Source organism: Zootoca vivipara, chromosome 9, assembly GCF_965207765.1.
Source record: "Zootoca vivipara chromosome 9, rZooViv2.hap1.1, whole genome shotgun sequence".
Taxonomy (NCBI): Eukaryota; Metazoa; Chordata; class Lepidosauria; order Squamata; family Lacertidae; genus Zootoca; species Zootoca vivipara.
The window spans coordinates 41,444,623-41,470,673 of record NC_142592.1 but is presented as its reverse complement, the minus strand read 5'-3'; the positions used below and the strand labels follow the sequence as shown (position 1 = coordinate 41,470,673).

Genomic DNA, 26,051 nt, shown 5'->3' with positions numbered 1-26,051 from the left:
CGCTCACCTCCACACAAACTGGCTTTTAATTTCCTTTCGCGCGCTACCGCGTCTGGTTACCACACTCGAATATCTTGCAAATAAATAACGTGTTTCTTCGTAGCTCTTAGAATATCTTTAGAAGAGGGGAAATGTCGGCAATTTACAACTCACTCTCTCTCTATAAGGACCTGGCAGAGTACCGCCCTCTCGACTGACGTCATTGGCACGCTAGAGATTGAACATTTTTTAAACGGGCATTGTAGTTAAACTTGAAATGCTTACAGAGGCCTCAACTTTCTTTTGCTTTCGCTCTCTAAGGGCGGAGGTGAGAGCTGCTCATAGAAATTTGGGAAGGAATTCACGATGCTAGCGCAGCAACCCGAGGCAGAAATTACCTAATACTCCTAATGTTGCTACTTTTTTGTTTTGTTTCTGGTGAACGCGCTGCAGCTCCTCAGTCAGCTATGCTAAACTAATAGACTTCCTCATTGATTTGTACAGGCAGCCTTATTTTCTGTACTCTTGTAGCGGGACAGAATACGTATTCCCACGTAAACCCGGAAATTTCCAATTTTTTAAAGGTGGACTTCTCTGTATTTCTCATCACTGTGTGCTATGTGCTATGATTGACGAGAAAACCGGTTTCCTGTGGAGAAGTCACGCCTCCGGAAGTACTTTTTCCCCACATGCCCGCTTCCAGGAAACGACGTCCGAGCTTTAAAAGAAGACTTGATGGGCACGGCTTAGGCCCCGCCTATGAGGCACGTCCTTTAAAAGCCCCGTGTGACGCTATCGCTCGGCGACTTCATCTTTGTCAGTGAACAAAATGGCGCCGTACTGTGTCCTAGTCAGTCGGTTACAGGTGAGTCTGATACCCGTAGACTCGGTTATGGGCAGAGCAAGCGGTAGAAGCTGAGTGTAGCTCGCGGAGTCGGTAGTGGGGGTTGAGGCCTGCGCGCCCCTCGCCGCTCTTCGGGCTCGGCATTCCGCTTCCACGTTGTAGGTCAATGTGTCCCCCATGCCGGTTCTGCCTGTGACGCCCTGCAAGCGAGGAGGGATGTTTGCTTGGCAGTACCGTAGAAAGCCCTGGCATGCCATCCCATGTGCACTAGCGATGGCTTCGTGCTGTCTCCGGGGCTGGTGGGGCCCCACTCACGAACTCAAGGTGAGGGCAAGGTTACCGGGGTTCTGCACCGCCGCTGGCTTCCCTCCACACTCGGCATTTATAAACGACGCATTGTACCGATATGCATGCAGTCGTACTGACAGATGAATTTTTACAACCTACACAAGGTAGGTGGCATAGGAATTCACTTCTCAGCAATAGGCCTCTTTCCTGTGGCTTGTTTCACACAAATGGTTCCCCAAATTTTACGCTACAAATTATGCACAGAACTTCTTTTGGGTAGGTAGGACTTAACCTCTCTAGTCCTACAATCCTGTATACACTCTTATTTGGGCGAGACACTCCATGGGGTTTCCTTCTGAGTAAAAATGTAGACAATTTGCTGTAAAACGTATGCACCAAATAGTCGAGCTGTAAATGTTAGATGTACTGTATTGTTACTTTTTGTAATGTTTTGTAATACCTTTTTGTTTTAAAAAAATTGGTTTGTTTCAATCAACCAAATAGCTGAGGCTTAGGCATGAGATGGACATGCATAACTTTTGTATGCTGCCTTTCTGTAGTTCAAACCATGTGCAGGACGGTTTGCAACATAAAAAATACATAATCACAAGCATAACAAAAGTAGACACAAACAATAAATTCCAAAAGCTCGTGAACAAATTAAACAATTTCCACATAAATAATAATATTTAAAATAAAGATACAAAAAAGTTGATTACAGCAGCAACTCCACTCAACAAAACCCCCTAAATAGTACCCCAGTCCAAGAGTCTGTTCAGCATTCTCAACTTTTGTAGCTGGAATCAGTCAGGGTCCTGCCCTCCCAGGCCAGGTGGGTAAAGGCCTGCAAGGCAGGGCGCAGGTCTTCCATGACTCACAGCCAAGATGGACACCAACACTGCAGACAGGATGAACTTGAAGCTAAGATTGCTGGCTAATAATAATAATAATAATAATAATTAATAATTAATAATAATTTATTATTTATACCCCGCTCTGGGCGGCTTCCAACAGAAAAATAAAACACAGTGATCTATTAAACATTAAAAGCCTCCCTAAACAGGGCTGCCTTCAGATGTCTTCTAAATACCGTGTTTCTCATATTATAAGACATGTCTTATATTTATTTTTTCCTCAAAAACACACACTATGGCTTATTTTCAAGGGATGTCTTATTTTTTTCCTCCTCCTCCTGCCGCGGCCGGCATTGCTGCTGCGCCTATCACTATGTCTTATTTTGGGGGTATGGCTTATATTCCTTGAATGCTTAAAAATCCTGCTATGGCTTATTTTATGGGTATGTCTTAAAATATGAGAAACAGGGTATCTGGTTGCTGTTTTTCTCTTTGACATCTGATGGGAGGGTGTTCCACAGGGTGGGCACCACTACCAAGAAGGTCCTCTGTCTAGTTCCCTGCAACTTGGCTTCTCGCAATGAGGGAACCGCCAGAAGGCCCTCGGTGCTGGACCTCAGTGTCTGGGCAGAATGATGGAGGTGGAGGTGGAGACGCTCCTTCAGGTATACTGGACCGAGGACCATTTAGGGCTTTAAAGGTCAGCACCAACACTTTGAACTGTGGGTTTATGAAAGAGATACTATGTGCGTAAGGGAATACTTACATTGGGGCCTTAATGGTGCTTGTTGATGGGTTCTGAAGACTCAAGAGATACTGTTGCTAATACCAGCCTGTATGATACCTGCCTTACATTTTCCCCAAGTATAAGTGGGAGAAATTGATTTCTCGGCACCCTACTTCATATAGCCCTCTTCATTATCTCTACTTGTTGAAAAGTCTGCTTGCTTGACCATAATAAAGAACGTTGCCCAATCCACATATGTTGAATGTTTTCCCTGAAACAGTATCTTTCAATATCTTCCATTGATAAAGTCAGGTCTTGTTAGGGACACTGAAGACCCAATATGCAGCATACTGAAAACAGTTATTTTCTTTACCAAAACTAGCTCCCTGCACAGTGATGCTTTGTTTCCCCCCACTCAATTTATCCCTTAGTCACTTACATTGAGTAAGGTTGTATGGAGGGAGCACACTCTGTGATTAAAGGTAAAGGGACCCCTGACCATTAGGTCCAGTCATAACTGACTCTGGGGTTGTGGCGCTCATCTCACATTATTGGGAGCTGGTTGCTAATACCAGCCTGTATGATATCTGTACAGCCTGTACAGCTTCCAGGTCATGTGGCCAGCATGACAAAGCCGCTTCTGGCGAACCAGAGCAGCGCACGGAAACGCCGTTTACCTTCCCGCTGTAGCAGTACCTATTTATCTACTTGCACTTTGATGTGCTTTCGAACTGCTAGGTTGGCAGGAGCTGGGACCGAGCAACGGAATGCTACTTCTGAACAGTCGGTCCTGGGGGAGGAACTTGTGCTGCATCTTCTGGCTGTTTGGTGCATCAGCTGCTAATCAAGTATAAACCCTGCTGCTGAAGATGCATATCAAGTGGTAGATCATCAATGAGCACACTTATACTGTTAATGGATACAGGCTGCGACTATGTCACATGGGGGTTCAATTCCTAGAATCCATGCACATCGGCAGAGCACATATAAGCTCAAAAGAACCTGTGTCTCAGTGATTGTGCATCAATTGGACATTTCTAAAATGGTTGCTGCCTGTAGAGTTCCCTTTAAAAGTATTGGGAAGCTGCTTGAAGCTAGCTGTATTGTGACTGTACTACACAGTCAGAAGTATACTGTGTATAGTAGCAGAGTGAGGGAAAGCATTTCTGTTCTGGACAATTCCAATTTTATTTAAGAATCAAGATACTTGCTGGAAGTGGTGGCCAGCAGAAAATAGAATTGGAAAAGGAACAGCTGTGTCAGAGTTTTGAGAGGTATATGCTAACTTCAAGTAGGAGAGATTGCACACCGATAAGCTGACAATGGAATGAGGCTTTCAAGACCAACTCTGAAAGACTGCTGTGAGGACTGAAAAATCTGTGAAGTTTTGGGTTGCATTTTAAGATTAAAAGCAGTATTTATTTATTTTATTAAAGATTTTCTTGATTTACAAAAATATGTGCAATGTCTCTCGTAACATATTTACAAATCAGTTTCATTTGTTGAGACATTGGGAAGAAAAGGGGAAAAGAGGTAGATGGGGGAAAGATGGGTGGGAGTGGGGTCGGGTGACGATGTTTCTATTTTACTTAATATATGTGCTGGAGCTATTACAAATATTTCCCATATTTCTCATTGTAAGGTCTACATTTCATTGATGGTGACAGCTAAGCACTCCCTTGTCTGTTTATTTCAGCAAGCCTTGAGTAAAGGTGTTCGGAGGTACCATGCCTCTCGTGTCCTGTGCCAGAGGGCCAAAGTGGCCATGAGTCAGTTTGAACCCAGTGAATATGTGAACTATGAAAAGCTTGAGAAAAACATCAACATTGTCCGGAAAAGGTAAGAGTTGAGCATGAAAAATGTCTTATTAAATGGAATTGGCTGGGAGGAAAGTAGTTATTACAAAAATACATTTGTATGCAAGATCTTGTAGTGGTAGTGGAATACGGAATATTTCTGGACAGCTTTCATGTATTGAGGCTTGAATGCATGTGGTGGCAAAGTTTTTTAAATTTCAGTTTCTTTCCCCTTTTCCTTAAAACTGGTTCAGTTAAAAATATCAGAAAATATTTAGGCTTAAAGTGGTCTTAAATGCACAGGTTATTTTAATAAGTGTTTGCTTATTTCTATTACTTCGTTTAAATGCTGCCATTTTAACTGAGCACTCTAAAGTGATGAGTGAACTTGTGGAATTCTGTTGTGGGGGGCATATATTTAAAAATATAAAGCTTCTAGAAATACTTTCTGTTATGGATAGTCATTTTTGCATCTTCCAAGTTTTTGGTAACCAATCTGAGTATGAAAATAATTGCATTAACTGGTTCCTCATGAGTAGTCCTGGCTGCGAAGCTTTTAGGATCAAAGCAAAAATGACCATTAAGCGCTCTCGCCTTCAGAACTGTGAGGTGATTATCGCCATAGATCCCATAAGTCATTCCACCCAAACTGTAGCATCTAGGAAACCTAATCAATTCATGCAAGCTGTTATCATTAACTAGTTGATATTTTAACCCATATGAAAAACTGAGTGAAAAACTGTTTCGAAAGTCATACAAATTTGTATTTATTTTACAAAAGGGGAAACATCTCAAATGAGAAATAAAGAAGCTAAATAGAACAGTTAGGATTCAGTTCTGGTATAACATTCCTGCTTTTTAAACCCTGGTTGAGCAAGCAGCTGTGGGCCACAGGATTCTTTGCTTTCCGTCATGCCCTGAATCTTCTGGAACACAAATTCCTCTTGTTAGCTCTAACATTCCTTTGTTAGCTCTAACATTAGAGTGTATGCAGCATCAGGACTGACTATTTCTGGCCATTAGCTCCTGAAGCTCTTTCCTCTAGTGACATACTTGCGTGTAGAACCTGACAATGAGCCTTCACCTGTGATGGAACTGGGATAAAGTAATGAGCTACAATAGGGGTGGAGAACTTCTGGCCCTCAAGTAGTTGTTGGGACTACAACTCACATCATTTTTTACCATTGCCAACACTGGCTAGGACTGATGGAACCCTACCTTTCTGGAGGACCATAGTTTCCCTACCCTGGCACTGCAGACAGGACCTTTAAGAGTCTCATGTTAACATTTTGAAATATGTGACGTGGTTAAAATGAAGGAGCTGAAGACATAAATTTCCCTGTTTCCTTCCCAACAGATTGGACCGTCCCCTTACCCTGTCAGAGAAGATTGTATATGGCCACTTAGACGATCCTGCCAAGCAGGATATTGAGAGGGGCAAGACATATCTGCGTCTGCGGCCAGACCGTGTAGCCATGCAGGATGCCACTGCCCAGATGGCCATGTTGCAGTTCATCAGCAGCGGGTTGCCCAGAGTGGCAGTGCCCTCAACCATCCACTGTGATCACCTTATTGAAGCTCAGTTGGGTGGCGAGAAAGATCTCCAAAGAGCAAAGGTCATTTATTTATATTTTACACAAGCATTTTATTTACTGGAAGCTTGCAGCCACTTAATTGGTTTGTTTAAATCAATATGTGAAATTTCAGAACACCCCTCTTTCTTTTTGACCTATGGGTCGCAATGCTGCAGTCTTATTAGCAGTCACTGCCAGAATTCCCGTTTCAGACCTAGCAACCACTTTGCATGAGGTTGCATCTAAAATAGAAGTTAGGACTAAACGGATGTGGTGGTACAGAGCAAGAGCCTCTAAACTGCCATTAAACTAATGAAAGGTAAGCCTGTAAAATACAGGGAAAACCTTCATAGACCCTAGCAAGCCATGAGGATCCTGCATATTTTAATATTTTCCACTCTTGCCTTTTAAAATAACTTTCCATCTTGTCACTTCTTCCTCTGAAATGTTTACCTTAGTTTCCAAAACAGTAGGACTTAGAGCAATACTCCTGTAGTAGACACTGTTGTAGTTATGATAAAGGTACCTCGTGTGATTTCTTGGGTTTGAAATGTTCCAGCTCAACAATCTTTTTGCTCGTTAAGTCAGCAAAGAAATATCTGGAGAGTAACCAAAAAAGCACGAGCACGCAGTGATTTTTAAAATTTGTTCTGCATTTGGACTGTTGCATGTCAGGTTGAATAATGTAACAAATGTGCCCTCTTGATTCATAGAAACAGACCACTGCAGCATTTGCGGAGAAAATCATCCTTCATGCATTATAATCTTTGGCGTGGTTTTTATGTTTTAATTGGCTCAGCCTATTACATTGGTGGGATGTACACAGCATCTCATTTTGCATGCGTCTCAGAAGAATGTACAGACATATATATATATATGTTTTCTGCAGGAAGAGTGTGCAGTGTTTGGAAAAGAGTCAATTTGTATACAATTGTTTATATTTGTCCTTTGCTATTACTGTACAAAAAAGAAAAGAAAACTGAATAGATTTGTATACAACTCATGCAAGCTATACAATTAATCTCTGGATGCAGACTTTTTTAAAGAACACAACAGACAGGATTTGGTTATTTATCCTGCTTGTCGACATATGCCTAGGAAAATTATATCTTATTGTAAGTTGCAACCAGCAAATTAAATAAAGACCTAACTGCTTGGTATCTGACTGGGATGTCATTCTCAAAATCTAATCTCTGTACAGAGTAAAATCAAGGAATTAAGGTGAAGAGTGGGGTGGCTGGCCTCTTAACTATTTGGGGTAGAAACCATACCAAGATCTTTACAGATACACTTCATTTTTGTCTGTGTATAAACAGGACATTAATCAAGAAGTATACACCTTCCTAGCCACAGCAGCTGCCAAGTATGGAGTGGGTTTCTGGAAACCTGGATCAGGAATCATTCATCAGGTAAACTCTTTCTTCCTTAGCATCAAGAACAGATCTTTAGTACATATGGTTTAGGAACATAGGAGGCGGACTTGCATTGTTTTAGACCGTTGGTCTGTCCAGCTCAATACTGGCCACCTTGACTGGCAGTGACTCTCCAGAGTTTCAGGCAGAGGTATTTCCCTGCTCTACCCGGAGATGCCTAGGCATAGCCCATCCCCTCCTTCTTGAGAAATAACTCTCTGTACTTTGTGACATCCTTTGTGTGGGCCATTTTCAATCTTTCATATGAGAAGAACTTGCAGGTTCTCTTCTTTTTGGACTTGTGGTCCTGCAGGGTGACTAATGTGTGCTGCTCTGGACAGATTTTCCAGCTGTCCATTCAAGGTCATGCTGATCAGAGTGTACTGTAATTTGATATTTTGTTTTCTAGAACACCATTGGAAGGGTTTTTTTTGGGGGGGGGGGTCTCCAAAATCCAGTGTTTGTTCCCTTGTAGTAGCAAATTTAAGAGACAGTTGACAGGTTAGACTTGCAGAGTTGGACACTGCACCATGTCACTTGCATGTTTTCCCCCTGCTGAAATTCATTGTTGAAAGCAGGGACTTGAGAAGGGGCAGCAATGGATTTGTGCTCTCCACAGTTAAACTGTGGCATTTTCTGTGCCAGAACTCACTCACTCTTTTAATGTAACATTAATTTTCCTTTGGCCTGTTAGAGAGGGCTTTAATATATCCTATTAGATTTGACCTTGAGGTTAACTGGTCATAGTATTTTTTGAGCTATTGGTATTCTTATAATTAAGTATGAATTTTTAGAGAGCAGGAGTTCAAGGGGAAACTTAAGCAGATGGAAGCCTTTAAATTCATATGATTGCGTCAGCAAGCTCCTCTTGTGTCCCTTACTGATGGCTTCTTTCTTCCCTACCCTGATGAGCATGACTCATAGCAAGCCCAAACTGATTGACCCTTCTGAATCTGCTTTAGCACTAGAAAAGCTTCCAAACCATTTTGGTAGTTATTACATCACCTTAGAGTCCTGCTGAATTTGTCTACATAAATCTCTCCCTCTTTCCCAGATCATCCTGGAGAACTATTCCTATCCTGGTGTTATGCTTATTGGCACAGATTCCCATACCCCCAATGGTGGTGGCTTGGGTGCAATCTGCATTGGAGTTGGTGGAGCTGATGCAGTTGATGTCATGGCGGGAATCCCCTGGGAGCTCAAGTGCCCAAAGGTGAGACAGTGGAGCATATAAACATTGCCTCCATGCAGACAGTTGGGATAGGTGAACAAGAGGGTTATTTCTAAAGAAAAAAAAGGGGGGATTTTACAATATCAAAACATGCTGGTGTAAATGTATATCTATTGCTTGCAAGTGGAAGCTCTGAATTTCCACTCTTCCCCTTTTCTTATTCTTGCAGCTTGGAGGATACGCTGATGCCACTGACTTTAGTTAAGCATACCTTAGCTTAATAGCAGATAAGGAATGTGAATCTCTGCTCCAAGAGTCTCTCTTATATTTGCAATAAGGATATTAGTAAACAGCCATGTGAGAAACTGAATCTGCATACTTATTTTTGGAAGTGACTCTTTCTGCTAACTCATTTTATTTGGTTCTTCAGGTAATTGGTGTAAAACTGACAGGTTCGCTGTCTGGCTGGAGCTCTCCTAAAGATGTGATCCTGAAAGTGGCTGGCATACTTACTGTGAAAGGTGGCACAGGAGCTATTATAGAGTATCATGGGCCTGGTGTTGACTCCATCTCTTGCACAGGTAGGGGGAAAGCACCTTAGAGCTAGGAAATTTTGGACCATGAAGGTTTGGAAACTGGTGGTAATGGTCAGATCAGTGACTGAGGATGGAAAGAAATTGTTGGTCTTTGGGAGCGGAATTGGAACGTGACAAGCAGCTATTGGCTTAGTAGATCAGCAGTGTGAGGCAGAAGAATCTGTGTATTAGTCCCTAATTTAAACATTATCAGTGCAGTAATATTATAACATAGCAGTTGTAACAATATGTTAAACGTAAGTAAACATTTACTGTATCAGTTTTAGAATTAGACCCATAAGTAGTAGCAGTTGCCAGGACATTGCCATGTTCACCTCTACATAGCTCCAGCCTTATTTCAGATATCGTGATCTACTGAAATATTGTGGTGTTTAGCTGTGATATATCGCAATGTTGAAAACCAGATATCGCCCAGCCCTAGCCAGGAGTGGCAGTTGAATAGGACTGATGGCTCCAAGTGGCTCAAGTGAGACTTGCTTTTCTGTAAATTCAAGTCATCATGCCCAAAGAGGTGCTGTCTAGAAGTGGTACACGGGTGGTTGTGTTTGGTCACTACCTGGGTCCTGTACTAAAAATACATGTAAATCTATAGAATATGTTTTTTAACGGTTATTGGTAGTAAAATGTGACTTGTTTTCTTGGAAAAAACAGGGATTGCAGTACAAGTAGTGTATTAATCAAACTATCTAGGTTTTTACTGCATAGCACATCTCTCTTTTTAAGAGAGATTTTCCTATCCATCGAGCAGTAATATCTGGCTTTTGGCTGTTTATAAACTCGTAAGTAAAATGGTGGACTGTAATAGCTCAGTATACTGACTTGCGAATGGCTTTAATTACTTTGGTTCGAATCTCACTTGTGGTTTGGATAACTTCTTTCAACCACAGGAATGGCAACTATCTGCAATATGGGAGCAGAGATTGGTGCCACCACTTCAGTCTTCCCTTACAATAACCGGATGAAAACATACTTGTCCAAGACTGGACGAGCAGGTAAGAATTTGTGGAAAGATGTCAAGGGGTCATACAAAACGGAAGGCATTTTTCCTTCACTGTTCTGCCTTGTGTTAAATTACATCTTTCATTTGCTGGCTATTTGTCTCTTATTCTAATTAAATGGATTTTAATTTCCAACATATTGCAAAGCCAAGAGGACTTCTGGGAAATACCTAAGGAAATGAAGCTCTAGAAGACATTCATTCCATGAATTAATGGGGTAAAGCAAATCATGATTTCAAAGGGTTGCTCCCTTAAATTGTTTAACTGAAAAGAGATGGTAGGCTATTGAGAATGGGGTGGGGAGAAAGAGAATAGAACTGTGTCATGTCGTTTAACCTGGTGCAGAGTTGCAGCGTGTGTCCTTTCCTCAGTTCATGTTTGTTTTAGGCAAACATGAACTACTCAGGGATCCTGTAGAAGGTAACTTATGCTATGCAGTTACAATACTCTTAAGTTAATGTAACTAGAATGAATTGGCTTCATTGTTGATTAAGACATAACTGTGCCAGTTTTATAAACCACAACTCAGAACTACAAACTCCAACCTTATGCCCTCCAGCTGTTGGTGAACTAAATCTCCCACCAGTCCCAGCCAGCATGAACAATGATCAGGGATGATGGAAATTGTAGTCCAACAACATCTGGACGGCACCAGGTTGGAAAAGGCTCGTTCAGATTATTGGAAATAAACCATAACATATACCTGGTTTGTGTGCTGCCTCCGGCATGAGGAGAATGGAAATGTCCTTATCCCCAACCCTTTTGGGCCTGGAGGCACATTTTACAGAAGGAAAATGCTTAGAATCCCATCCCCCCAAACAAGCACAACATCTACAGTCCCCTAAACAGATAAAAAATAGGAAAACCCTCCCCCAAAATAGGCAACCCTCTCCCAACCAAATAGCTCCAGAAAAGTCCACAACTTAAATTTAAAAGGGGGGGGAGGACAAGGGGTCTTGTTGGCTACTGAGAGGTGTGTCCAAGGGTTACAACCACACTGGGGATCTCAGATCAAACTATAGTTCTATGTTGTGGAAAAGCTTCATGAAGCTTGTTTCATTCAAGTTACCCAAAATAAGGAAATACAAAGCCCAACCTCAAATGATGAACCAAAATGCAAAATTGGGTGTGTTGTTTATTCGTTTAGTCGTGGCTGACTCTTTGTGACCCCATGGACCAGAGCACACCAAGCATTCCTGTCTTCCACTGCCTCCCGCAGTTTGGTCAAACTCATGTTACGGTAGTAGCTTCGAGAACACTGTAAAGCTAAAAATAGTAAAAATTGGGTACGAGTGTATAGATTTCCAAATTAATATGCAATGTGTATAAATGTATATAACTTTAATCTCTTTACATAAGTTAAATGTACAAAATATGGTGAATAATTAATATCAGTCCAGGCTTGGAGAGCCCAGTCTAGGGACCTGTTCTTTACTGCTGACTGCCTTTTGGTTTACTGTATCTCTTCTTGACCTCTGCGTTCAGCTTTCTCCCTCTCTGATTTCAGCGATTGCTAATTTGGCAGATGAATTCCAAGAGCACTTGAAGCCAGATCCTGGATGTCCTTATGACCAGTTGATTGAAATTAACCTCAACGAGGTAGGATACACTTATTTTTAAAGAAACAGTTCATGTAGGGGACCTAACAAGGGCATTTTAAATGATATATTCAAATGCTAAACATTGCTCAAGAGATTTGACATACAGTGGTGCCTCGCTTAACGAATGCCCTGTAAGACTAATTTTTCGCTAGACGAATGGATTTTGCAATCAGAGGTTGCCTCGTAAGACGACGAGGTTTTCTATGGCTACCGCTTCGTCTTGCGAAGCGTGGCCATAGAAAAATGAACCTCCGACTGCAAAGTCTGCCGTGTAGCGAGAAATTGCCAGGGCTTTTTGCCACCTGCCTTCCCCTTGGCTTCCCCTTCTCAAGCCCCATAGGATCCCCGCTGTGTGACAGGCGGGATGGGGGGGGAGCGCAGGATCTTTCCTCTGCTTCCCCCCCATCCCGCCCGACACATCGGGGATCGGCGGGCGCTGCTTGGGGAAGGCAGGCAGGAATTCCTCCCCTTCTTCCTGCCACCGCCAAGCCAGTCCCGGAGCCGAATTGCGGCGTGGCGGGGGCTTTTCGCCATTTGCCTCCCCCTTAGCTTGGGGAAGGCAAACAGTGAAAAGCCCCCCCCCCCACGCTATTCGGCTCCGTCCCCCAGGCGCTTAGCTCGGGGAAGCAGGCAGGGAGATGGCAACAGCCCGGGAAGCTGCGCGCTGTTGCCGTCTCCCTGCCTGCTTCCCTGAGCCGTATCGCATCAGGGGACAGAGCCGAAGATCGGCGGGCGCTGTTTGCAGGGGTTGACAAGCCCCGCAAGCAGCGCCCGCCAATCTTCGTGTGACAGGCGGGGCGGGGAAAAGGCGGAGGAACGATCCTCTGGTTCCCCCCCCACCCCGCCTGTCACACAACACAGATCCGAAGATCGGTGGGCGCTGTTTGCCGGGGTTGACAAGCCCCGGCAAGCAGCGCCCACCGATCTTCGTGTGACAGGCGGTGGGGAAGGCAGGCAGGCAGGCAAGAGAGCAAGCGCCTGCCTGCCTGCCTTCCCCGCCGCCAGTCCCCCGGAGCCCATAGGAACGCATTGATTAAGTTTCAATGCATTCCTATGGAAAACCGGGACTCGCTAGACGAAAAATTCGTTACACGAATTGACCCGTGGAACGAATTAATTTCGTCTAGCGAGGCACCACTGTAATTCCTTTCTAAAGTTTAGTCTGTATATCAATAGGCAATACAGTCATACCTCGGGTTACGAACTCCGCAAACCCAGAAGTATTTTCACCGTGCGCACGTTCTGTGCAGAAGCGACGTGCGCAGAAATTGTGCTTTGCGCATGCGCAAAATGGGACTTCGGGTTACGACCATTTTGGGTTAAGAACTGCGTCCCGGAACGGATCGTGTTCGTAACCCGAGGTACCACTGTATTGACTTGGAAACAAGACAAGTAAGTTATTGTAGAAACTTGAAATAAGGAAACTGCATATCTTGCTGACCTTTTCACTTCTAAAATCTAGCCTAGACTTAAATTTTTCATTTATTCTGCTCTTCATGGTCCATTCTTCCTATATTTAGATTTCTCTTCTCAACTAAAAGTGCCTATTTAAGAACAAACATTTTAAAGTGCTTCTTTTTCATGAAAAAATCCTGTCTTGCCATTGTGTATAAAAACCGTGTTCTTGCAATGTAGTGGTGATTATTCAGAACTTTCTCAACTACTTGTGACATTTTTTCCCCTTCCTGAAGCTGAAGCCCCTGATCAATGGGCCCTTCACTCCAGATCTGGCACACACTGTAGAAGAAGTTGGTGCTGTTGCCGAAAAGAAGGGCTGGCCAGTAGATATCAGAGTTGGTGAGTAGCACTTTTCCCTTGCTAATGATTCTCCAGGTACCGTAGCTTTTCTCTCCACCTTGACAACTGAGGTAACATTACTTCAGCTGCCTCTAAGCGTGCTCTTCATAAGTATCAAGCCAGTTCCTGGAAGGAATGCTCTGTCTATCAAGTGTACAGGTAGCTCCAGTCTTGCGTGTTGGGACTGTAACAGAGCTTGAAGGTCCTCATTGGCTGTGGTCTAGATGCAGAACCCCTGAAACTCTTGTGACAAACCTGTTCTGTAAACATGAACATTCAGTATCCCACTAGGAGTCTTGTTCCTTTCTTCCTTTAAGGAGCATGCTTGAGCTATTTTACTCTCAAATTTAATTTCAGGGGGAAGCCGGCTGTTTTTCTCTTTAAGCCTTGCTCTGAGATACTAGAGGTTAAGCAGAGAGCCTAGCTTGGAAATCTCTGGCAAAATAATAATACTGTACTGATATGTTACACATTTCTTTAATTTCTTTTTCTTTTTTAACAGGTCTTGTGGATGAGATTAAACATTTGGAGGTCTGTTACTGACTTTTCCTTTTCATGTGCACAGGTCTGATTGGTAGCTGCACCAACTCCAGCTATGAGGACATGGGGCGCTCTGCCGCTGTGGCAAAGCAAGCGCTTGCTCACGGGGTGAAGTGCAAGTCTCAGTTCACCATCACACCTGGATCAGAGCAGATCCGGGCCACCATTGAGAGGGATGGCTATGTGAGTACTCTTGTGATGGCGCATCATGGCCAGATATGCCTCCTGAAGAGTTAAGATGAAGACCGCCGCGTAGTTTTCTATTGGCTAATTCTGTTCTTTACCTTCTTCAGTCGAAAATCCTGCGTGATGTTGGTGGAGTGGTTCTTGCCAATGCTTGCGGGCCATGCATAGGCCAGTGGGACCGGTAAGAGGGAATGCATTTTACTGATTTCCCATAAGAAACTAATTCTTTTGCATTGGAAATGAAATGAGTGCATTGATGCAGATAAAGCAAAAACTTTCAAGCAGAGATTGTTCTCCCAGATCTCAAATGAACTGGTTAGTGGGAAGATGTTTTAAATTGCTTTTCAGCACAGCTTTGAGAACGCTGGTTGCAGAGCAATACAAAACTTTGCACATGGGCAGTGAACAGCTAGCTGTTCATAGCTTCAGGTCTCACATTTCCTGTAGATCTTGACAAGCCTTTCTCTTTTGCTTGACTCTGCAGAAAGGATACGAAAAAGGGAGAAAAGAATACAATTGTTACCTCCTACAACAGAAATTTCACTGGTCGCAATGATGCCAACCCAGAAACGCATGCTTTTGTAACTTCACCAGAGGTATAGTATGCATCAGGTTTATTCTACAAGGGGAGAGGTAGGCATCAGAAACTGGATCTGCTGCATTTCCTTTGGGAAAAGGATAAGTGGGCCTTTGAAAGCTCCAGGGAGAAGTATAAGAATTGTGGATAGCTTCCTTGTGCTTTAAAACCTAAATGAGACTACAAATAGTTGTTCACTTGAAATTAAGGTGAGGAGATTACACGGTTTAGTCAGGGTTGCTTTCAATGTTGAGCAGATAAGTCTTCCTTGTATCCTCACATTTCATGCTAATAGTAGGCTTTCCCCAACAAGTATTTCCTTGTGAGACGTCTGAATTATGGTAAAAAAAAATTAGATTGAAATTTTTAGAAGGACAGACAGAATAGCTTGAAATTTAGGGAATCTTACCCATAACAGATTAACCCAGCTTTTACCATGGGTTTTAATAGGTTTAATAGGTTTTATTGGTAATCATATTTGTAATGTATTTTTGTTGCTGTTTGCCCTTTTGATGCTATGGCCTGTCGGCTATGCAAATAAAGTTTGATTTGATTTGACCCATAACAGATACTTTTTTCAGATTGTAACCGCTCTAGCACTCGCCGGCACCCTGAAATTTAACCCGGAGGTAGACTTCCTGACAGGTTCTGATGGAAAGAAGTTCAAACTTGTGCCACCCGATGCTGACGAGCTGCCCAAACTGGTAATCTTCCCACTTCTTGTCAAACCTGCTCTTAAGGTGCTGTGCAGAACATGAGTAGTAATCCCACTGGACAGAGACCGTTGTCTTATCTGAGTGAGATAGATGTGGGAGGTGGGAGCAGGCAGTCAACAGTGATGGCAGAAAAGAGTTGAAACTAGGGAAGATCACATGATTCAAGGAACATCTGAAGATGGCCGAGCAGAGAGATGACTGATGGGGGAATTCCTTGAGATACCCTTTCTTTGTGATCCTGAAATACAAAATATGTGGCCTTGCACGAACACTATGAATTTGGGTTTTTTTCTCTTCTGGATAAGGTTGGCTTCCTCCTTACATCCCTTTGGTTTTAATAATAATTTCCTTCAGGAATTTGATCCAGGACAGGACACCTATCAGCATCCCCCCAAGGATGGCAGCAGCCAGCATGTGGATGTGAGCCCCACTAGTCAGCGCTTGCAGCTCCTTGAGCCCTTTGACAAATGGAATGGCAAGGATCTTGAAGACATGTTGATTCTCATAAAAGTAAGGAGGGGGGGAGAGCCTGGGTATAGGGATGGGAACTATTAATTGTCCACTCACAGCTGGAATTGGGAATGCCTGCTTCCAAGGGTCCAGTGTCACACACTTCAGGGATGTTCTGAGGTATTCTTGTGCTGCAGATCTCCATACACACTGCCTAGGCTTGCACCCCGGGGAGGTCACCTCGGAGCTGCTAACACAGCAGTTTGGCTTCACCCCGGAGGCATACACCTTTGTCTCTCAGGACAGACAGATGCCAACAATGTGTGATGCCTAAATTTCCTACCAGCGGAATCAGTCTTCAGGGTAGATTTAAACAGTAGAGCTTTTACTGGAAGATTTTTTTAAAAATGTAATTGTGTTACATATCTAAATGATCCTGGCAACTCACAGCCCATAATTTATAAGGTGGGTCCTTGAACTTTATATCACAAGCACTATGACTCATAACCACAGTATTCAAGGGTAAGTTCCACTGATAATTTTCAGCTAATCGCTTGTGATTATGAGCTTTAAAGTAGCTTTTAATGGAAGATCTAGACAAAAGTTTAGTAAGTTGGGTATGGACGGGATTAAACATATGGAATCTCCACATTGGCATGAAAATCAAAGGATGCTAAGAATACTGTACTAAATTGGGGAATTGGAAACCCCAAAGCTTGTGGCGGTCTTCTATATAACTTAAAACAAATCTGAATAAAAAAACATATCTCCTTTTGATCCTATAGGGTTGTATTCAGTGTTAGTTCTACTCAGAGTTGAACCCTTGAAAATAATGACCATGAACTAGGTCCCTTAATTTCAATGAGTCTGTTCCGATTAGAACTTAGTTGGATACTAACACAGAAGGCAGCAGCCAGGCTGCTGACAGGACCAGGCTGCTTGGCAACATGTCGCTTGATGCTGAGATAGCTGCACTGGTTACCAATTTGCAGCCAGGCAGGTTGTGTTAAGCCACAAAGCCCTAAACAACTTTGCCTTCAAATACCTTAAAGGACCGTCTGGTTTCTGATGGTGACCAAGGTCTTCCGATTGGGCAGTTTGGTGGTCCCACATACCCCTGAAGTTCAGCTAGCCTCTGCTGGAGACCAAACCTATAGTGCAGCACACACTGTCCTGTGGAACCCCCTAGCAGTAGAGGTTCAGTAAGAGTCACGCTTGCTTTCAGGCATCTTCTGAAAGCTATTATTCAGGCATGCCTTTCAAATGTGAGATTCTTTGCTAAGCCGCTTGTACTGATGTGTTTTTTATTGTCTCATTCTGTTCTTAAGTTGCATACCACCTTGCAATATTTTATATGAAAGTGCAGTTTTAAAATATTTAAGTAATATGATTCACAATTGCTTTAGATCTCGGGTTAGAGGTTGAATTTTGCACATTTCATAAATAACATGAAAGGTGATGGGAATCCAGGCATTGAGAGTTTTGCTGCAGAGTGAAGTCAGTAAGTACTACAAGCCAAAAGCTCTGCCTCACGTTTGCACCTGACTCTGACTTAGAAACTCTGCATAGTTAAGGTGTTTTACTTCTAATCCTATAAACTTTAAATATGCTACTTCTTGATCCAGGATTTACGTTTGCAGGGATCAAAGCCCACCGGCAGCAGATCCAACCTCCTAAACTGGTAGACTGCTTTTACAATACAGTTGCTGCCATGTAGCCTTCTCTTGTCTCATAGGGTGGCGGGTGCATGTTTAAGACAGAAGGATAGGATATATACAGATAGTAACTTATCAGTAAACAGCCCAGAAAGTGGATGGGTTGGAACAGCCTCTTCACATTTCTGATTGGACTTCAAGCCCAGAGTTCTGTGCTTGTATATAGAGAAACAATGGGCTCCCCACCAAAAGAAAACTGTAAGGTGTTAAATGTCATTCATTACATATAAACATTTTGAAGCCCTTGAACAGAAACATGCCTCATGTTGTCAAAATGCTCATCCTTTATACTGAGTTTCTCTTAACTTGTATTCCAGGTGAAAGGTAAGTGTACCACTGACCACATTTCAGCAGCAGGCCCCTGGCTCAAATTCCGTGGCCATCTGGACAACATTTCAAACAACCTGCTGATTGGAGCCATAAATATTGAGAACGATAAGGCCAACACAGTGAGGAACGCATTAACCCAGGAGTTTGGAGCTGTTCCTGACACAGCCCGTTACTACAAGGTGAGACTTCTCTAAGCACCGCGGGGGTATGGAGGTGAATAGTTCCTAGCCACATTCTCACAAATAGTATTGCTTCCTTCTCAAAATGCATTTCTGCACTTTAAACACCATAAAGCAGGAATAAAATCTCCTCTCAACTGTCCTGCAATTATATAAAAGCCACCATATACTGCAGCTAAGGTGGTACCTTGGGTTACAGATGCTTCAGGTTACAGACTCCGCTAACCCAGATATAGTACCTCGGGTTAAGAACTTTGCTTCAGGATGAGAACAGAAATCACATGGCAGCAGCGCAGCAGCAGGAGGAGGTGCCATTAGCTAAAGCGGTACCTCAGGTTAAGAACAGTTTCAGGATAAGAACGGACCTCCCGAATGAATTAAGTTCTTAACACGAGGTACCACTGTACTGTGTTTCAGGCACAATGTTGTGTAAAAAAGGCTGCTGTTCCATTTCTAGACACTAGAGGATGCTCCGGAGCCAAGGACTCCAGCCGCTTTAGTCAGAACTCACAGTCGTACAGTTATATCCAGGGCCAAACTACCATCAACTGTCCTGTAATAAGGATCCCATGAAAGGAAGGAGAGGAGTCTCCTTTAAGAGGGAGGGTATAGGGTATAATAATATAATAATAATTTATTATTTGTACCCCACCCATCCGGCTGGGTTTCCCCAGCCACTCTGGGCGGCTTCCAACAAAGATTAAAATACATTAAAATGTCACACATTAAAAACTTCCCTAAACAGGGCTGCCTTCAGATGTTTTCTAAATGTCAGGTGGTAGTTTATCTCCTTCTGAGTACTAAAGGTTTTGTGGGTGTGCATCTGCTTTGTTCACAGAAAGAAGGTATTAACTGGGTAGTAGTTGGGGATGAAAACTACGGTGAAGGCTCAAGTCGGGAACATGCAGCACTGGAACCACGGCATCTTGGAGGAAGAGCCATCATTGTCAAGAGCTTTGCCAGGATTCATGGTGAGAACCTCACTTTTTATAGAGCCAACTGAAGTGATACGGAGGTTATACACATGGTTGGGTTTTCATCCAAATCCAAACATTTGCTCCCTTAGGAACTTGTGGGTGCATACATGCTTAGATCCACATCTATGCACTAGTGGTTTTCTGTAAATGTGTATCACCTCCGTTGTACTCAAGATCCTCCCACCATATATATCAAAACTTACATGTCCAAAGTGGAGAGTAATCAGATTAGTTTTTGTGCTTTAGTTACATCAGGACAGCTCAGAGGGATTCGCTGGAGGAAAGCTGGTGTCGCTGTGAACAGCCAGCTGTGGAAACCCTGGAGCATGTAGTGTGGCATCTCTGTCTTTGTAGCTGCCCTAAACAAAATTTAATAGCAAAGTGGTACGGGGAGAAAGGGACCGTGAGGATAGGATGTACTGGACTTCTTGCTGACAAACCAGACCCATAGGATTATGTATGATCTAGCTAGTTTTCTAGTTATGGTTTTGTCTAAAAAGGAATGGGCTGAATCCCATATGGTAGACTGCCAGCACAACTCAGAACACTGAAAGTGGATAATGGGTGCCAGACAATAGGGGGTTACTAATTTTGTGTTGAAGTATTGAGTTAAATTATAAGTAGTAGCATTTTACCTGTTTTTGCAGCTTGCTATAGTTTATTATTACTGTTGAAATGCAAAATGTTGGATGCTACAACACAGTGTGCTTCTGTTTTAATCATGCTCTGAGTCATCTACTTTTTATGGCATTTGGTAACAGATTTGGACCTCTAAATGCTTATATCCAAATGGCTAATGGTACCTTCTGTGTTCACTGATCTCATGTATGGAATCCAACAATATAGAAGTTAATTTTCTTATATTCTGTCTATTTTGTTGAACTCTCATTGCAGATAATTGTGTACAGTACACATATTAAGGGGAAAGAGGACCCTTCCATGGTTATTTTGTTGTAAAGAAATGGTCCCCAATTCAGGGAGTTCCTTATTCTGGTGTAAACTCCTCAAACTATAATCCTAGGCCTTTAGACTAAAATTTCTTCTGTATACCTTCTCCCTGGAAAACTGTTCATGTGTCAGTGGCATGTTAAAGTAACAAAACTATTTCTATTGGCTGCACATTTAGAAAGCTGGAGTAGTGCATGCAAGCGGGTGAACAGTTCCAGTTGAAAATCTTAAATGATTTGCCTTTGGGATATAGAGACTTGCTTCCCTTTGTTTCTTCAGTCACATTTAATAATTTTGCTTGCTAGGATATCTGTTACTGCTTCTGTAGATGAAATATAGGCTACATTGAAAAACCATTCAGTTACTTCTTGCAACAGGCTGCTAGAATGTGTCTTAAAAGTGTTCTACTGACTGTTTAAGTCCAATGTTCTTAATAGAAACCAATCTGAAGAAGCAAGGCCTCCTGCCACTAACCTTTGCTGATCCAGCTGATTATGACAAGATCCACCCTGTGGACAAGCTCAGTATTGTGGGTCTGAAAGATTTTGCTCCTGGAAAGGTAATGGCCACAGTTTCTCAGCAAGTCCTTCCTCTCCCTGCTTTTCTGCTGCATATTTGTAGTAGACAGCTGTATATATCAGGGCTATTGTTCCACTTGAGTAGATCAATTTCTAAAGAACTTATAATTTTTTAAAAAAATGCAGTTCAGATATTCTGGATTTCTCAGAGGCACCTGAACAAGCAATATACAGTAATACCTCCGCGAACATCCGCCTTGTCTAGTGTCCATTCTGGCAAACGTCAGTGGCAAACCCAGAAGTACCGGAATGGGTTATTTGTGGGTTTGCCACTCGCGCATGTGCAGAAGCGCAAACCGCTCCGTGCGCATGTGCAGACGCGGTGCTTTGCCCTGCGTCCTTTTTGGCCAGCGGCTGGGGCTCCGGAACAGATCCTGGCCGCAAAACAAGGTACAACTGTATTAGAAATCTGGAATCTTGGCTACATTGAATGGATGGACTTCTTTACTTTGTACAATATCCAAGTGTTTTGCTGTGCTTATGGTTCCAGCTTCTTCTTTTCCCATAAAATGGTGCAAATATTTTGCTGCAGATCAAAGTGTAAAATCTTGTAAAGACAGACCTTTTTGCCCTGACTTTCCCTGACCCATAAGACTGAACTCTTATATTACCAAATTCTGTATTTATAATGCTATGTTTGCTGTTTTGCTTTTTGTTCTATTGACACTGTTTTACTGTTGTAGTTTTGCATACCACTTAGAGATTATGAAATATCCAGCAGTTCATAAATGCTTTAAAATAAAGTCTTATCTGGAAAATGCATAGTTTATTTTGGGACAGATTTTTGGGTCTTTTGCATAGAATTCTTGCGTTTGAGCTCGGATCTTTACCCATAACTTCTAGCTAATGTTAACTGGATACATGATCTGCAATACAAATAAGTAGGCAAGTCATGTTTTATGTAGACCTGAGTTGTGAATTATGTTAGCTGAATGGATAGTCTTTTAAAACAAAAGATCTGGGTATCTCACCTCTTAGACTTAATTCGGCTGGGGGGGAAAACTGGAAGAAAAATCAAATGCATTTTTAGACCAGAGTAACTGATAAATGGCGCCTTTAGCAGTCTGGCGGAACAAGCTGAGATGCTTAACCTACGTAGTCCTAGACTTCTAATTTCTCTCCTTTCCTTCATAGCCCCTGAAATGCATCATTAAGCATCCTAACGGGAGCCAAGAAACAATTGTTCTGAACCACACCTTCAATGAGACTCAGATTGAGTGGTTCCAAGCTGGTAGCGCACTCAACAGAATGAAAGAGCTGCAGAAGCACTGAACCTACACAAGTACGCACATCCAGTGGACCTGATGACTGTCTCTATAAAAGTGCAATTCCACTACGATTCTTGACAATTAATGTCTGTGATCAAATGTTAACTTAGCTTCCCCTTTATTACAGTACTCACATGCTGACACTAATGAGAGTACTCATTTTTGCATTATCAGGTTCTGGCTTCCATAGCTGCCTATGTTTGGTGCATTTCAGTTGTCCCATATTGCTTTGTATTTATATTTCCTGATTATTTTTCTGCCCGATCATTTCAGTGATGGCAAAGGGATAAAATATTAGAAGATTATTGTTCTTGTGGAAAACAAAATAAAGATTGTGACTGACTCATCTAGTCTTCATTTAGTATTCCTACTAGCACTCTGCTCAGCTTTGTAGTGGATAAAGGCTTTAATATGTGGTTGAGGAGTCCATCAGGAAGCATACTAGAATGTGGCCTCTATGTATAATCTAGCTTTTTGTGGAATCTTCATTTTAGTTAGAATTTTGTTTGTCTTAAAGGTTTCAGTAAATATATTGATATAGGGCGCAGCACCTGTTGCAATATTGAACCCATACAGTATTAAGATTTCCCAATACCAGGGGATTTTACTCCTATTTGGCAAGAATTTCCATACCTATCCTTGTTCTACATATCTCTCTGCTCCTCTTCATGCTTTCTTATTTTGATACTTTCTTAAATATCTGGTTTTAAAAGGAATAAACAATTGTACAATAAAATTGCAACATAATATAGCACACTAGATAAACCTGCTATCAGAGTTTTCCCCTGACCTGACTACAACTATTCAAAAAGGGGAATGAATCCCACTAGGTTAGAAATCTAACATACTTGCTAGACCTCTGCTGGGACACCCATTGGATATTATAATATCTTGGCTTTGGGATAACAACTGTACATTGGGGTGGCTGTAATTTCCCATTGAGAAAATAACAAGTTTGCAAAAAAAAACCCCACTGACAGCTAAGGATGATACCCCTCCCAATTCTTCCTTCAACTGCAGTTAAATGTTTTCAAATGTAATGCAGTTTTGAATTACTGCACAGAAAATGACTTAAGATTATAAGACCAGTACTGTGTCTAAATCATCTCTGAGGTCCCCCATGACCTGGGTTTAAGCGATCAGAAGCTTATTCATGTACAACAACAAAAACTCAGGCTTCCTCCAACTTGGCCCTCCAGATGTTTTGAGACTGCAATTCCCATCATCCCTGACCACTGGTCCTGCTAGCTAGGGATCATGGGAGTTGTAGGCCAAAAACATCTGGAGGGCCGAGTTTGAGGAAGCCTGCTGTAACTGATCCAAAGACTATTCTGTAGTGACCCATGTAGTTGTCATATTCAGAATTGCTCTGTCAGCTACATTAAAATCAGCCAGCTTTCACAATAGCTGCCACAACCTTGCTCCTTCTATAGCCAAATAGAAATAGTTCCAGGGTGTACATAGATAACTGAATTTTAATTGATGCAGTGCACATTTCTTGAGTCACTTCCTCACATTTCTCTATACTCCCCTATGATCTGGGAATACTAGTTAGAATGCTATTATGGCTTTCTGATATGCAGGACTTATATGCTCCGTGCTTTTGATCAATCTCACATTCAGTTGTTGCAAAACCACAAAGATTAAGTGCTCAAAATATAATACACACTGGGAAGCTGCCTAACTACTATATTATTCTTTTCCTGAGTTCTCAGAGGCCTGCGATAATGTGCCCAACTAATGGAGTAGGGATTTTTTTCCTCCTCCTGCAGCACTTAAATACAAATTATTCACTGCCATATTAAAAACAAAATGGTGAGCATGAATGAGTCAATACTCACTGTGCACTTCTAAGAATGGGTTCCCCTGCTTAACTAAAATGAACCTGTTCCTTGCTTCATGGATGGAGGATTAGTACCCCTCCAGATATTTACAGGGCTGCACCTCCCATCATTTCTGACAATGAGCAATGATGGCTGGGACTGATGGAAACTGCAGTCTAGCAACCCGGGGGGGGGACACAGGTTCCCCACCTCTACAGCAAGGTTCCTTCCACTCACTTGTCAGTCAGATACATTGCTACTCTTCTGCATCTGGAACAGGAGAAGAACCCTCCTAGAGGTCCATCTAGTTCAGCATGTGGTTCTCACAGTGGCCAGCCAGAAGCCGAAGGGAAGTCCACAAGTAAGATGAGTGCAATGGCATTCTCCCTTGTGATTCCCAGCAACTGGAGTTGCTGCACTAGTCCACTGGAGATAAATGTGGTTGGGACATAATAGTTAGTTTTAAATTGATATTCTGCCCTTCATCTGAGGATCTTTCTTTGACGATCACTCATAGCCGAGTAAGATTGTCTTCCATAAACACATTCTTAACAGCGAGTCTCTTAAGTGACTGTGGAGGCCAATTCTGGATCCCCATGTCCTTTCGCAGTGGGGGTCATAGGTTTCCAGGTGGGAGTTGATCACAGTGAGGGTTTGCCAAATGTGCCTTCCTCTTAGCATGTTTCTCCTTTTAACCCTGAGTTCGTCCTTATTCAAAGTCCATGACACCTTTGGTAAAGGCTGTTCTCCAACTGGAGTGCTCACAGGCTAGTGTTTCCCAGTTATCCGTGCTTAATATGTTATATTTTTTTAGATTTGCCTTGAGAGTCTCTTTAAACCTCTTTTGTTGTCCACCAGTATTTTGCTTTCCATTCTTGAGTTTGGAATAGAGTAGTTGTTTTGGAAGATGGTAATCAGGCATCCGAACAACACGACCAGTCAAACAAACTTGATGTTGAAGAATCATTGTTTCGACATTGGTGATCTTTGCTTCTTCCAGTACACTGGCATTAGTTCGCTTGTGCCAAGTGATAGGTATTTTTTCCCCGGAAACACCATAGATTGAATCTTTCGAGGAGTTGGAGATGGCGTTTATAAGTAGTCCATGTTTCACAAGCATACAGTAAGTTTGTTAGTACAATAGTTTTGAAAACAAGCATTTTGGTTTCCCTTTGAATGTCCTGGTCCTCAAACACTCTGCACTTCAATTGGGAGAAAACTACACTCGCAGAGCTCAGGCGATGCTGGATTTCGGCATCAATGTCAGCCATGGTGGAAAGGTAGGAGAAGTGATCAACACTTTCCAACGTTACACCACTGAGTTGGATTTGTGGCACTGCAGAGGGGTTGTTTTGTGCTTGTTGGTGCAGCACTTTGGTTTTATGGATATTGAGCAAAAGGCCAGGTTTTCCATAAGTTTCTGCGAAGACATTTAGGATAGTTTGAAGGTCATCCTCTGAGTGTGCAAACATGTTGTCATCAGCATACTGAAGCTCTATGATGGAAGTTTTGGTAACCTTACTCTTTGCTTTCAGCCTTCTCAGATTAAAGAGCTTTCTGTTTGAAGATCACAGGGCAGTTAACACTATAAAAACCACAAAAATTGATAACATAACAAACCAGTAAATCCCACCCCCAATTTAAAAGGCCATCGGTTGTTTAATTAGCCAAAGGCCTAGGAGAAGAGGAATGTTTTTGCCTGGCACCTAAAGATATGGAATGGACATAATTCTACAAATGGAGAGCCATCACAGAAAATGCCCATTCTTGTGTTTCTATCCTCTTGAATTTGAAGCTCCCATGGAGGGGGCACACAAAGAATGGTCTCAGATAATGATCACAGGGTCTGGGTTTGTTCATATGGAGAGAGGTGGTCCTTGAGGCATTGCAGTCCTGAGCTGTTGAATGCTTTATAGGTCAACACCAGCACTTTGAATTGGGCCCAGAAACAAATTGGCAGCCAGTACAGTCAGGAGAATATTGGTGTTATATGCTCAAACTATCTTGTTCTGGTGAGCATCCTGGCTGATGAATTTTGCACCAGATTGTTTTGTTCAGAACTGATGTTCAGTCTCTGAGTAGAACTTCCACGTGCCTTCAGAATTTTTTGTGACCTTGCACTGTCTT

At 42.4% G+C, this 26,051-nt stretch overlaps 1 protein-coding gene across 3 annotated transcripts; it reads left to right on the top strand.

Moving 5' to 3' along the window:
• The first annotated feature begins 783 nt into the window (after positions 1-783).
• ACO2 (aconitase 2) lies at positions 784-22,447 on the top strand. Of its 3 annotated transcripts, none has more exons than XM_088676618.1 (19): positions 784-844; positions 2,487-2,630; positions 4,389-4,531; positions 5,846-6,104; positions 7,379-7,471; positions 8,529-8,687; positions 9,076-9,226; positions 10,129-10,233; positions 11,747-11,838; positions 13,532-13,637; positions 14,203-14,360; positions 14,471-14,544; positions 14,848-14,959; positions 15,522-15,644; positions 16,011-16,166; positions 18,139-18,330; positions 19,169-19,301; positions 20,693-20,814; positions 21,968-22,447. In XM_088676618.1, exons 2-19 carry the CDS (start codon positions 2,598-2,600, stop codon positions 22,103-22,105), a joined length of 2,349 nt encoding a protein of 782 aa, XP_088532744.1. In that variant the 5' UTR covers positions 784-844; positions 2,487-2,597; the 3' UTR covers positions 22,106-22,447. The 3 variants fall into 3 exon arrangements, with proteins under 3 accessions (XP_088532744.1, XP_060135775.1, XP_034983373.1); XM_060279792.2 differs by having other exon boundaries at positions 2,487-2,665; XM_035127482.2 differs by lacking the exon at positions 2,487-2,630.
• The last annotated feature ends 3,604 nt before the right edge of the window (positions 22,448-26,051 follow it).